This window comes from Pinus tabuliformis, chromosome 9, assembly GCF_031772625.1.
Source record: "Pinus tabuliformis cultivar Carrire ecotype Pingquan chromosome 9, CPIR1, whole genome shotgun sequence".
NCBI lineage: Eukaryota > Viridiplantae > Streptophyta > Pinopsida > Pinales > Pinaceae > Pinus > Pinus tabuliformis.
In genome coordinates, this window is record NC_142307.1 from 1,978,725,052 (window position 1) to 1,978,739,926 (window position 14,875).

Genomic DNA, 14,875 nt, shown 5'->3' on the forward strand with positions numbered 1-14,875 from the left:
ATTTACAAAAGCTCTAAAATCAATTAGAATAATATATTTACAAAAGCTCTAGATAATAATATAAATTATGTTACCTTTAATTAAATTTATATTTAATTTGTTTGTAGTCCATTTTGTGATTTTTTTAAAATGATACCATTCTTCTTCACTTAGGTGTAAGAAGTTTCTTCATCATAGAATTCATGTTATATGTTTTAGAGATTTTTAAGATATATTTTTTGGTTGAATTTTTCCTTAATATTTAAGGGATTTGTTAGAACTACATGTTAAAGTTGTAAACTCTCCACAATTCAAGTGCTCTACAGATTTTTTTAAATGTTGAATTTATATTTAAAGTAAAAATCTCATTTTAAATAACAAAGGATCACAATTTGACCCAAAAATATTTTATTAGATTTAAATCAAAACCTCCAAAATATATAATAATTAGACAATATCAAAATAAATTAATAAAAAAACCTAACTCATTAAAAATTCCAATCATTCACTTTATAAAACTATGGTAATGAGAACATGCCATATCTTCCAAAAATCTCTATACTAGCAATTGCACTAGATGTTGCAAAAGAAATGTTGCAAGATATAAATATAAGAAAAAAACTGATAGATACAAGGAGAGTCATGACATATGGAATATACATTTAATTTTAAATAATAGTGGTAAAGTTATGTTGTTTGAAAGTGGTATAACCCAATAACGGAATGTTCGGATTTGGTGCAATATCTCTACAACATCAGATTTGGTGCAATATCTCTATAACATCCATATGTATGATAAGTCCATTAAAGTAAATGTAAGAATTAATTACATAAAGTGAACTATAATATTAAATATAAGAAAAAGACTGACATATACAAGGAGATTCATGGCATATGGAATATACATTTAATTTTAAATAATAATGATAAAGTTATGTTGTTTGAAAGTGGTATAACCAAATGTTTCCATTTGGTGCAATATCTCTATAACATCCATCTGTATAATAAGTCTATTAAAGTAAACATTAAAGTAAATGTAAGAATTAATTACATAAAAGTGAACTACAATATTAAATATAAGAAAAAAATATATATGGAGAAGCAAAGAAAAATGCAATAACAATTTTTATAACAGATTGATTAAATTCAATTTCAATTTATTAGTTAATAAAGGATAATCGACAAACACTATTGGAAGATAGACAAAACACCAACTAAAGAGAAATGATTGTAAATCTTGTACTCTTTTGGTTAATGTGAAAAATAAAAATAAAATCTATGAAAACCTACAAATGTAATTCAATTTCAACTCATTAGTCAATAACAAATAATCAACAAACACTATTGAAAAATGAACAAAACACCAACTACAGAGAAAAAAACTTTACAAAAAACTAAAAAAAAAACCATAAAAAAACTTACACATTTAATATATTAATAAAAATGGAAAATCTATTCACTTAAAGCAATTTTGAACTATTTCAATTAGTTTAAACTCCCTATAGTCTTCATCATTTTACTATATCATCTGTTTCTTAAAAGATGGTGAACCATGAAAGCCTCAGCTCTACATTTGAAGGTTTATTCGCTGCACAGTTGAAGAGTTAAGGGCGAGGTTTCAAATGATAAGGGTTTGAAGAGTCAAGGGCGAGGCTTCAAATGATAATGGTTTCGTGATATTTTCTCATGTTGGCATGGTCCAAAGTTTGCAGAGTAGCATGCTCCCACGCGTTTTTGTGAGTAAAAGATAGCTTTTAAATTTCAACATTTTTATTTGATATTGTCAACTGAAGTTCTTTATTGAGATAGCGTGCAATATCAATGAAAAACTAATAATTTCTGTAAATCATATTTTCATATTAAGATAATGAATAAGCAGAAAATAACAAAGACTTTCATGCATAAAAATAAATATAAATATACATTAAAAAAAATCGATAAAATTATCATCAAATTATACATAAAATTGATGTATCGATTTTGAAGTTCAAAGAATATGAATGCTTCATGTTATAATTTGTACTCATTCATAATTATTGCTTTAAATTACTTTTATTATAGCATATTATTGTAATTAAAAATTACTTTCAAATTTTCAAACAACAAAATCTGCCAAATAATTTTGGATCAGTCTATAACAAAATTCGTTTAAAGTAACAAAACCTAAGGATCTCAAAAGAACATGTAGGCCAAGAAGGGAATGATGGAGGGCATGAGAGATGCACCCATAGAAACATTTTCTTCGATCATAGGCAAAGAGATCAACTCTATCCAATTGGTTTCTTTGTATTGGATGTTATTAGCTCTGATTTCGATGTTGTTGCAAGCCTCCCTATCTTTCTCTGCAAGCAGCAACTCCAACGCCATTGACAACTGCTGGAGAAGAGATGCAAATTGGGCGCAAAATCGAATGAAGTTGGCAGATTGTGATGTGGGTTTCAGAAGCATCGCGAATGGAGGAAAGAGGCTGGGCATTTCCCACAATTACCTCAGGGGTTAGAGTCACTATGAGCTTGAGAGGTAAATCCAGGTAGTCGGCTGAACTCGGAGGCTGGGCATTTCCCACAATCACCTCGGGGGTTAGATTCCCCATGAGCTTGAGTGTTAAAGCAACCCAATGAAAACCTAATGACTCCGATGATCGTTCAGTTCAATCGAAACTTAACGAATTGCGTGATAGTTCATTTCAGTGGGTGGGATGCAACCGTCAAACCGGAAAAATAAATGAATAAATGAGTGAGTTAGTTGAGGCGAGTAAATTAAGGAGTCAATTGAAAGTTTATTCGATTGATCAATGGATAAAAATATTTCAATCGTCTAACACTTGTTCTAATGGCCCATAATGAAGACAACTAAGACCGGAGGGAAGTTCATTTCAGAGGGAACGCCTTACGACATAATTAATAAAGATCATCTAGTTTTCCTTGCATCAATGTAGTTATCAAAATCATAATACCATTAATACAAAATTTTCATTTAAATTATATTACATTTATACATTATTATTTTTTAATTAATTAGAAGAAAAAAATCACTACCAAGCATAATTTAAAGAAATTTCGATGAAATCAAACACTTATAATTTTGAAAATTCCTATTACAAAAACAACTTCATTTTCATAATATTATTATAGTAGAAGTGATTTTGATTATGTCCACAAGACCAAGTGGTCTAAGAGACCTAGGACTGTATAAATTCTCACTGGAGATCACCTGATAATGCAATATACTAAAGAAAAATACTTGATCTACTTCTAAAAACAAACTTGCGAAAGCTTAATCGATTTTGAGCAAGATCAAATAGAACACATATAACAGAGAATGAGAAATCAATCACACATGAACATAGAAGAATACTCTGGGGAAAGCCTCAACTAAAATCCCCAATATCTATATTATCATACAAGTGGAAATATCTCTGATTACACAAAGCTTTAGCTCACAAGCTATCCAACTCTCAGTACAATCCCTCAATTCTGCTCATAGACTGAATAGACACAACATATGCCTTCCTTTAGTCCTCCAAGCCTCCTATGTACTTGTGCATTTTCTTTTGGGTTCTCTGGCTGCCACCTGTGTGATTTCACCTCTCACACAACTCACCAAACTCAGAAATAACTACGCAATCCTCAAGGAATGAATTCCTTCTGCATGCAAGAGATATCCTCAATCGAATATTTCTACAACTTATAGTACACTATCCCATCCTCTGATCTCAACTAGGTCTCTGACTGAACTGACATGCATGCGTTATTTATGAGAGAATATTTAGTTATCTGAGGTACACTAGTTACATGCATGCATGCATTAACTAACTGAACTCATAATCAGTTCCACAAACTGTTGGAACTAATCTAACTGGACTTAACTCAGCTAACTGAGCTAACTAATTACAACTCAAAGTACAACTCATCCTGATCTCCTTCATTAAGGGATAACTTCCTCAATCAAAGGGATAATTGTTGGATGTCTTCACATAGACTTCATGTTTGATTTTCTCTAACTAATTAACTCAAGATGAATTAATTAATTATTTTTCAAACAACTGCTAAGATCAAATTCGAATTTTAATTCTCAATTTTAGTTCAGGGACTAACTAAAATTGGAATGTATCTCGAAATGCTATTTTTAACACTTCTATATTTAGCATTTCTTGTTGCTATTTCCAACACTCCCTCTCAACAAGAAAGGGATTATCTGTCACCCCAATCCTGTCTCTGTGGAACTCGAATTTGCATTTTGACAATGCCTTAGTCAAAATATCTACATCCTGCTCCTCGCTCGAAACATTCTGCAACAGCATGATCATCTTCACCACACAGTCTCGAAGATGATGATACCAGATATCAATGTGCTTGGACCTGTCATGAAATATTGGATTCTCAGAGAGTTTGATACAACTCTGATTATCGCAATAGATCACAGTTGGATCCATCCTCTGATCAAACAATCCAATTAGAATTTTCCACATCCAAATGGCCTCACATGCTGCCTGACTGGCAGCCATGTATTCAACCTCTGCTGAGCAAAGTGCAATTGACCTCTGTTTCCTGTTGTACCAAGAAACTGCAGTTGAACCAAGGTTGAAAATTCCTCCTGAAGTGCTCTTCCGATCTTATGGACTCCCTGCCCAATCTGCATCTATGAAGCCTTGAAGCTTCACTCCCTCTATCCGTCTGTACCATAATCCATATTGAGATGTGCCTCTGAGGTATATGAGCACATGCTTCACTGCCTTCCAAAACAACTTGGTAGGCTGAACCATAGCTTGACTCAGCTGGTTCACCGCAAAGCACAAACTTGGTTGTGTGTTCACTAAATACATCAATGAACCCACAAGCTGCCAATAAACAGTAGCAGCTACTACCTCACCTGAAGTAGCATCCTCCTTCCTCCAGTTACCTGCTAGAGGAGTCTGCATGGGTTTGCACTTCTCCATGTGGAATCTCCTGAGTATCTCATTAGCATACTTGCCTTGAGACACAAAAACTTCCCCATCCTTCTGTCATACTTCCATGTCTAGAAAGTAGTGCATGAGACCCATGTCTTTCATCTCGAACTCTCTTGCAAGGTCTGCCTTGCAAGACATGATCAACTGATCATCACCTATCAATATCATATCATCAACATAAAGAACAATGATCAACTGCTTACCTTCTACCATGATGTGGTATAGGTTCGCATCTGCTTCACTCTTTGTGAAGCCCAACCCAGTGAAATAGCTATTGATCCTGGTGTACCAAGCACGAGGTGCTTGCTTCAGCCTGTACAAAGCTCTCTTGAGTCGGCACACATGCGACTCACAATCGAAGGTCTCAAATCCTTTCGGTTGCTCTATGTACACCTCTTCCTCAATCTTGCCATTGAGGAACGTAGTCTTCACATCCATCTGATGGATCTTCCAACCCATCTGTGCTAATAGTGCCAACATCGATATGATAGACGAGTACCTAGCTATAGGAGAAAATGTCTTATCATAGTCGATCCCCTCGACTTGTGAGAAACCACAGGCAACAAACTTTGCCTTATGTTTCTCCACACTCCCATCAGCTACTTGCTTTACCTTGTAAAGCCATCGGGAACTCACCACTGACTTGTCCTCCGGTCTTGGAACAACATCCCAAACACTATTCCGAACTATGGAGTCATACTCCTCCACCATAGCATCAACCCATATTGGTTGCTGCACTGCTTCCTCGAAGGAAGATGGTTCGGTCTCTATACGTTCTCCAACCAGGGCCATGTAACCAGTGTACTGCTCGGGTGACCTCCTCTATCTGCGCCGAGAAGATGGTTGTCCCACATTCTCTCTCGCATCCATCACCAACCTGGCAGCTTCCCTTGAGCGTTTCCGCCCATCTTTGGAAGACTCTGCATGAGTGGATGTCTCCACTCCTGGATCCTCTGCATGCGGCTGCTCCACATCAGTCTAAGGCTCCTCCTTAGGAACCAAAAGTTCCTCCTCTACATGCAACTTGAGCTCCCTCTCAAGGGAAACTCGCATGGCCTTCTGCTCGTCGAACTTCAGATCTCTGCATACCATTGTCCTCTGACTGGTAGGCAAGAACACCTGATAGTTGTGGGGTGTATCAGTGTACCCCACAAGTATCCCCAACTTAGTTGTTGGCTCTAGCTTCTTTCGGGCATCTTTGGTCACACAGAAATAAACCAATGATCCAAAGATCCTAAAGTGACTCACATCTGGTCTCTTCCCAGAGAAGGCCTCCACTAGTGTCTTCATCCCCAGTATACGATGCAGGCTTCTATTCTGCAAGTATACTGTTGTATTGCATGCCTCAGCACACAAATGAAGTGGTATACCTTGGTCATGCATCATCACCTGAGCTGCTCCCACAATTGTTCTGTTCTTCCTTTTGGCCACCCCATTCTGATGTGGGTTATGGGGTGCCGTCAACTCCCGTTTAATTCCTTCTGCTACACATAAGTCCTTAAACTATTGAGAGACATACTCTCCATGATTGTCGCTTTGCAAGGCCCTTATTTTCTTTCCAGGTTCTTTCTCAACCAAGGCTTTGAACTCACAAAACCTTGAGAAGGTTTGATCCTTCTTCTGCATGAAGTAGATCCAACATCTACGAGAAAAATCATCAAAAAAAATAACATAGTGCCTTTGTTTAACGATGGAGGCTGTTGAGAATGGTCCACACACATCTGTATGAACTCGCTCTAGGATTGCTCCAGCTCGACTGTCTCAATCCTGAAAGGAAGATTTTGCATACTTACCTAAGGTACAACCTTTGCATGTGTCCACTTGCTCCAGTTTACTGTTGGGAAGTCCAGTAGAAATTTGCTGCATGATCTTCAAGGCCCCATGGTGCAAGTGGCCCAATATTCTATGCCATAGTTCACCAATATCTTAGCTTTGCACCAACTCTGCTTTGGAACTCAATGTAGCACAGTCATCTACCTCCAGCTTGTAGAGATTCTTTACTCGAATCCCAATCCTCTTGGTTTGTCTAGTGCTGATGTGCCTTAGGAATGCCTTTCCTTTACTAAAGACTACATCATAGCCTTTGTCTTCCAACATAGCGACGAATACCAGGTTCTTCTTCAGACCAGGCACATACTTTACATTAGTCAGGTGAGAGGAGCTCCATGCTCCCTCTGAAACACAACCGTGCCTTCACCTGAAACATGGTACTTTCCATCATCGCCCATCTCTATGCGCATATGGAGGTCCTTCTCCTCCAAGGTACTGAATAAACTCTTGTCGTCGGTCATGTGGAATGAGGCTCCACTATCCAGGTACCAAACACAACCACCATCGATGAAACCATGCATGTGATGAGGGTGAAATCCAATTTGAACTATGAGGCCAGTGCCTCACCATCTGAACCTTTCGAGGATCCCTTCTTGTATTTCTTCTGTGGACAATTCGTAGCATAATGGTCCGCCTCATGACAATGAAAGCATCGCACTTTCGATTTGTCAATCTTCTTCCCGCCATGGGAAGAAATCGATTTGGAATGGGAAGCTTTCCCTTTCCCTTTCCTCGCCTTAATCGCTAAGGCTAGATTTTCTTCATCATCATGCTTTGATGAAGAACCATCTCTGGTGCTTCTCCTTATCTCCTCCTGCATCAGATCCAACCACAGTCGTTCCCAATCTGGTAGTTTCTCTCTTCCATTTACTGAGTCTTGGTAGCTATTCCAGCTCTTAGGAAGACCAAGGAGAGCAAGACTCATCATGTCATTATCGGCTGTCATGATCCCTACACTTCCAAGCTCATCCCTGTAGGTGGTGAGCTTGTTCAAATATGTAGAGATCGTGTCGCCCTTTTCACACTTGATTTTCCGAAGCTTGTCTTTTAGGGACTAACTAAAATTGGAATGTATCCCGAAATGCTATTTTTAGCACTTCTATATTTAGCATTTCTTGTTGCTATTTCAACAAGGACTCCATACACATCACAGCTTCAAATTTTCTCTAAGCTTACTTTCTTGTCATGAATCTTGACCAAGAAGCTTGCAGTTTTGATAAGTATCGCTTCCTCAAACAACTTGTTCAAACAATCTACCTTCATAATGCTTTCAAACTAATTATGGATATCCTCATAAGTGGGACAATCCATGATATAGTGCCATGTAGTGCCATTAACACTCTTCCTTTGGAGTTGTCCATCTCCTAGATTCAAATTGAGATGATAAGACTCAGTCCTCAACTGTGTTATTAATGAATGAATGAATGTTTTTTAATGACATCCATGAAACCCCATGGTCTAAGGGACCACCAACTAACAACTTAAAACATATTCAGATTCTTTTCCATGCTAATTATGTTGTTGTGAATATGGAGTAAGAAATTCACTATGTTTTGAAGCCTTTCCTCCTCAAAAAGCTCACTGAGGTTTTTCACCTTTATATTGTTATCAAAATGATGATGAATACCTTCATACGTTGCACATTCTTTGATAAAATTCCATTCTATTTCTACCGCCCCTGTGTTGCAAAAAATGCAAGTTCGTTCTTCTGACTCTTCTTTAGGGGTCGTTCATTTACCAGTTTCACATCTTAGATGATGGGAACTAATCCTCAATTGCACAATTAATATTTTATCATTTCCCTTGATTGTGGAACTCAAATATTCTTTATCATCATGCTTCCACACAGGGTTAAATTCTTTGACATAATATGTTTTTTTTCGTTTTTTGTTTTTTGTTTTGTTTTTTTTTTGCCTACTTGTTTTATCCACATGGCAGTGATGAGTTTTTATAACACCCACTTTTTTATCTCCTCCTTAGTGTGAGGACATTCATGTAGATTTAGGTCCCATTTTCCCAACCACTTTTTATTTTTCTTCATCCATGTCTTTTTTCGTCGACTTAGCTCTTCGTTGACAACCAACTTGGGTCATTGGTGCTTATCCATATTTTCAACCTTTTTTAGGTAACTTAGCAAATGAATTATCACTGAAGCCCCAATTGAAAACATACCAACCTGAGCTAAAAGTAAATCATATGGAACTATTGATTTGAATTTGAGGCTACTTGTGATTAGATGCTTTTGGATTCTTTCTATTTGCCGCCATTTGTGGCTTGACATGTCAGTCCTCCATATCTCACAACCTTAGAGGATCACTGGCACCACTAATAAACCAAAGGGTTTTCTTAGTCTTCCAATCCCATAATTCTGCTTGTCTACACCTATTCTGAAGAAGGTAGGAATATTTGCACCCTCCCTGGATTCTCTCTGATCCATGTATACCAGCTGAGCCTGTAGTGGAACTCAATTCCTAGATATTTGTACTCATCTACAACCTCCAAGGGGTTGCCCTCAAAGAGAAAAGTAACATGTTGTTTCTTTTTTTTCGAGAGAAAATCGTGACTTTAGTTTTGCTGGTATTTACTTGCATTCCCACACCTTGACAAAAGAGTTCAAGAGATTTCAAGTGTTTTCTCAAACGTAGGGTAGATTTAGCAATAAAGATAAGGCCATCTGCATATAAAGACAATTTCACCATATATCTTGCTAATTGGATGCCTTCTCCTTAATTATTTCTTAGCCACTCTTCACGCTTATCAATATATAAACTAAACAATGTGAAGGAAAGAAGACATCCTATTTGACTCCTATGTAACTGCCAAAACATTTAGCCATTAAAAAGTCATTGAGAAAGAGAAAGAGTATGGCGAGCAAGATGCATTGAAAAACCTTTAACCAAATAGTGTACCACTATCATGTTGAAAAGTTCCCACTCTCATACAAATAATTAATATTTTCTTTTATAAATAGAGATTCGATGTCGATTGTGCCAGTATGTAAGATCAGGTTGGGCAACGAGAAAAATTGTGGAGCTCGTCATTGTTGAACTTGTGAACCCAATGTGAAATTTCATGGTGATTCCCAACATATCTATGCACTCTTAAAGTGGAAACACATGAGGTTGTGTAACATCTTAGCATTTTTCAACGTCTAATCAATGCAGAGTGCTCAAGAATCCATGTTACATGACATGACAATAGTTCTAAATGCATACGCGTGGCATCATATTTCAATTCAGAAGATAGTGGGACTTCGTAATTTTTCTTTTGACTGAATCCCAGCATGGTGCAGATATCATATGGACAACCTTTAATTAAAGCCAAAGCCACCTGCAAGCTTATTTTTTTTGTTACCCAATACTCTTTTTGGTGCTTCAAACTTCCCTTCGTTTCCATTGATCGATCTGCCCCATCACTCACTTGCTCGCCATTTGCTGTTATTATTACTGCCTATTTAGTAATCAGAATAAGGTCATACACATACAAAAGAATCCTTACAACAAACTCGCCCAAATGGACATTACCACCCCCTTGTGATTTTAACCACTCTTCAAGTTTGTCAATATATAAACCAAAAAGGGTAGGAGACAATGATAAACCTTGCTTGACCCTGATATCACTTCTAAAACTTTTAGAGATTCTTGCTCAAGTTCTAATTTTGACTTTCACCTCTTCATACAACTTATGCACAACTGCTCTAAAATGCCTAGGAACCCCAAATTCCTCTATTCTGTGCCAAAGCTTATCCCTAGGGATTGTGTCAAAGGCTTTTCTGAACTCAACAAATCAACAAATTGCTTCTTCCTTTTTCTCCCAAACTTTTTCAACGATGTGCCTTAAAGTTATACCATGATCAAATATGGAATGTTTAGGTCTAAAAACTTCTTGCCCTTTAGCACATTTATCTCTTTCTTCCTCCCACTTGTTGATTTTATTTTCTACCATGCTTCCAAATAACTTTGCAAAGAAGGGGTTTATCATTATGGTCTATTGAGGCCACAATTTCGCCTAAAAAGTGATTTTTCACCAAAATCTGGCCGCTTTTTTTCCAAAAAATATTACCATAGGAGTGTTTGAAGTGTTTTTTTATGGTGGAAATGGATTCCACACCATCAAAAACCCCCAAGGCACCCAAAATCCTGAAGCTTGACAATTGTAACCCAAATTTCCCAAAATTTCTGCCGAAATTTCCATTATTTTCTGGGCAAAATTGTGGCCTCGTTGGACTACTTTGTTTTCTAATGACGTCCACAAGACCTCGCGGTCTAAGAGACCACCCAATAACAACTTAATCTACATTTGGAATGTAGTAGTCATTTTCTATATCTTTTCAATGACACATACACCACACTCTGAAAATATATATATGTTGTACCTGTATTTAAAACCACAAGCTTGCCTTTAATCACTACGAAAAAATATATTCATAAATCAAAGATTAAAATAAAACTTTATTTTCATACAAATACATGTTAACTACCTCACATCCATAGACAACATGGCCATAGACTTGTTAAAGAGAAAAATAAATATAAGTAATAAAAATCATGTAATCAAGCAAACCCTAACAAAAAGTCATATGGTGTGACACCATACTCATTTTGTTTCCAACCAAAAGCATTGATATGATGTTGATAAGACAAGGGCAACTTCCCTCTTTAAAAATATGCAGAGAAAAGAATCTTAAATCAAGTTGTACCATCGTGAAATCCATGCCAAAGTTCAGATGTCGCTTCTAAGATACAACTATATACTATTTTTCAACCTAAAGAGATTTCATATAAAGAGGACCACCATTTATTTATTTTTATATCAGTAAAGATCGGTTAAGATAATAACAATTTGTTTTTGATATACGGACAGCCTTTAATTAAAGCCAAAGCCTTATTGTTTCTGTTACCCAACGCTCTTTCGAACTTCCCTTCGTTTCCATTGATCGATCTGCCATTTCCTGTTATTATTACTGCCTATCTGATCATCCAAATCCCAATGGCGTTGCAGTTTCCATCCGCTGGTGCATCTTCCTCTTCTGCGGCCATTTCTTATGGTCCCTACGACGTTTTTATAAATCACAGGGGACCTGATGTCAAAAACACCTTTGCCGGCCATCTCTACCAAAGACTTAAATCCAGGGGATTGCAAGTCTTTCTTGACAGGCCGGAACTGCAGGCTGGACACAGCATTTGTGATCAAATAAAAGGCGCTATTGAAGTGGCCTATGCGCATATCGCGATTTTCTCTGAACACTATGCAGAATCGAAGTGGTGCCTAGAAGAGCTTGTCCTCATGATCAACTCGAGGGGTACAATTCTTCCTGTTTTTTACAACGTTAATCCTGCTGACCTCCGGTGGTCACACAAAGGAAAGTACGCTAAAGCCCTGCAGAAGCACGAAGAGGATCAACGATACGAATCGCAAATGATTCAGGGATGGAGAAATGCTCTTTCTAGTGTTGCAGGTATAAGCGGCTTCGAGCTAGAGGCGTGCAATGGGTAAGCATCTTCCACTATCCCAATCTGTGCTAGATTTTAATTTGCAAAATTATATTATGTGCTAGATTGGTACATGACAAACTTAGGTAGGCCTGTTCTCACTAGTTCTCTGATTATGAATATCAGGGACGAGGTGGAGCTGGTGGATAAGGTTGTGGAAAGAGTTTTGAAAGAGGTTCCAAAACCACCGCTGTTTGTGGCCAAACATAAAATTGGTTTACAGGAAAAACTTGAAGACTTTGAGAGGACAGTCCTATCACGGCTGGAGGTGCAAGACCGGCTGGAGGCCAAGGTTGTGGGGATTGTGGGTTCAGGTGGAATTGGGAAATCGACACTAGCCAGAGAATTTTTTAACAGTAAGAGATCAAGTTACAATTTCTCCTCTTTTTTGTTTGATGTAAGAGAAAATGCACGTACAAAGTCTCTAACTCATTTACAAAGGGAGCTCATTAAGGACATAAAAGGAATAAATGTGGAAATTAAGAGCTGGGAAGAAGGTATTGGGATACTTGAAAAGAATCTCAAATCTTCTCACGCTCTCATAATATTAGACGATGTAGATCATCTCCATCAATTGAATGCTTTATTGTCAATCAAACATGTTCTTGACCCCATGAGCTTGATTTTGATTACTTCTCGTGACAAGCATGTTCTTAGAACTGCAAGAATTGCAGACTCGTCAATTTATCAGCTCAAGGGCCTCGATAGAACACACTCTTTAGATCTTTTCTGTTGGCATGCCTTCTTTCAGCCACGTCCACCACCAGAATTTGTAGGGCTTGTATATGGGTTTCTAGACGCCTGCGACGGATTGCCTCTGTCGTTGGAAGTGTTTGGGGCTTTACTCTGTCAAGAAGACGACAGATCCTGCTGGGAAGAGCAACTGAATGGACTTCAAGCGCTACCTCCTGAAATACAGGAAAGACTTAAAATAAGTTACGATTCACTGAGTCAAGAGGAGCAGCAGATGTTTTTAGATATCGCTTGTTTTTCTTTAGGAGAAGATAAGGATAAGTGGATTATAATATGGAATTGTTCAGGGTGGAAAGGTTCATTGGGGTTTCGAAATTTGCAGAATAAATGTCTTGTTGATGTGAATGGGTTCAATCGTATAACAATGCACGATCACCTGAGAGATTTGGGGAGAAGTATTGCTCAGGATCCATCATTGCCTCGTCGTCTCGGGGGTGCCACACCGAAAGACGTCTATGATCTGCTGGAGCAATCATCATTATCTGTAAGTGCTTTAATCATCACAACCTTTGTATTTGTGTCAACAATTTTCAAAGATTTTTTATCCAAAATTTTTTCTGAAGCGTGCTGTGTTGTAATCCATTTTTTGTTTTTATGTCACAAACAGGTAATAGAAGTGCGCGGAATTATAATGGCTCCCCGGGGGTCCAGGAAAGAACCAGATCATTGGGAGGATGAAAGTTTCAGTGATATGGTAGTCCGAATCAGTAAATTGCAACTTCTTGAAGGTCACGGAGATTTTGTTGAAGGCATATTGACTAAAGTGCGGTCACGAAATCTCAGATGGCTCCGCTGGATTGATTGTCCCTGCTCTTCCCTACCCTCCTGTATCCCAATGCGCGATTTAAGATTTTTAGAAGTGCGGGGGAAGAGATTGGAAAGATTGGAATCTCAGGTATGTGAGTAGGATGTAGATGAACTTAATTTCTAATTTTGAATAGATGAGAATCATGATGTTATGTCTTATCTTTCTTATGATTGAAACGGGAACTTTGCAGCCACCCCTGCAGTTGCGGGAGTTACATATTGATGCTCCACTTTTAGAGTTTCCAAACTCTTTATGTCACCTGCCGGACCTCAAAAAGATCACTCTCAGACGCTGTACTTTGAAGGCGCTTCCAAATGACTTCGGGACTTTAACGAATCTCCAAAAGATCAGTCTGAGGGGCTGTAAAAGTTTGGAGGATCTTCCAAATTCCATTGAAAATTTAACAAATCTCCAAAACATCGATCTGGAGGATTGTACAAGTTTGGAGGTGCTTCCAAACGCCATCGGGGCTCTAATGAAACTTCAGAAAATCAAACTGTCAGGGTGTGTAAATTTGAAGAGACTTCCAAATTTCTCCGAGAATTTATCAAATGTTCATAGTATCAGTCTGAGGGGCTGTAAAAGTTTGGAGGATCTTCCAAATTCCATTGAAAATTTAACAAATCTCCAAACCATCGATCTGAGTGGTTGTAAAAGTTTGGAGGTGCTTCCAAACGCCATCGGGGCTTTAATGAAAATTCAGAAAATCTATCTGTCACCGTGTGTAAATTTGAAGAGACTTCCAAATTTCTCCGAGAATTTATCAAATGTTCATAGTATCAGTCTGTGGGGCTGTAAAAGTTTGGAGGCGCTTCCAGATTCCATAGAGAATTTAAAGAATCTCGAAAGTATCGATCTGAAGAGATGTGAAAGTTTGAAGGCGCTTCCAAATTCCATTCAAAATTTAACAAATCTCCAAACCATCGATCTGACGGGTTGTACAAGTTTGGAGGTCCTTCCAAACGCCATCGGGGCTTTTAATGAACCATCAGAAAATCGATCTGTCAGGGTGTGTAAATTTGAAGAGACTTCCAAATTTCTCCGAGAATTTATCAAATGTTC

The 14,875-nt window shown here is 37.7% G+C and overlaps 1 protein-coding gene across 1 annotated transcript in view; it reads left to right on the forward strand.

Moving 5' to 3' along the window:
* Nucleotides 1–11,587: 11,587 nt before the first annotated feature.
* The window catches only part of LOC149156943 (uncharacterized), a 66,244-nt gene continuing 62,956 nt past the window's right edge, over nt 11,588–14,875 (forward strand). The window contains exons 1-4 of the mRNA XM_089444919.1: nt 11,588–12,252; nt 12,379–13,489; nt 13,613–13,900; nt 14,004–14,871. Of these exons, the coding sequence (XP_089301045.1) occupies nt 11,750–12,252; nt 12,379–13,489; nt 13,613–13,900; nt 14,004–14,871 (2,770 nt within the window). The 5' untranslated portion in view covers nt 11,588–11,749. The remainder of the gene's footprint in view (nt 12,253–12,378; nt 13,490–13,612; nt 13,901–14,003; nt 14,872–14,875) is intronic.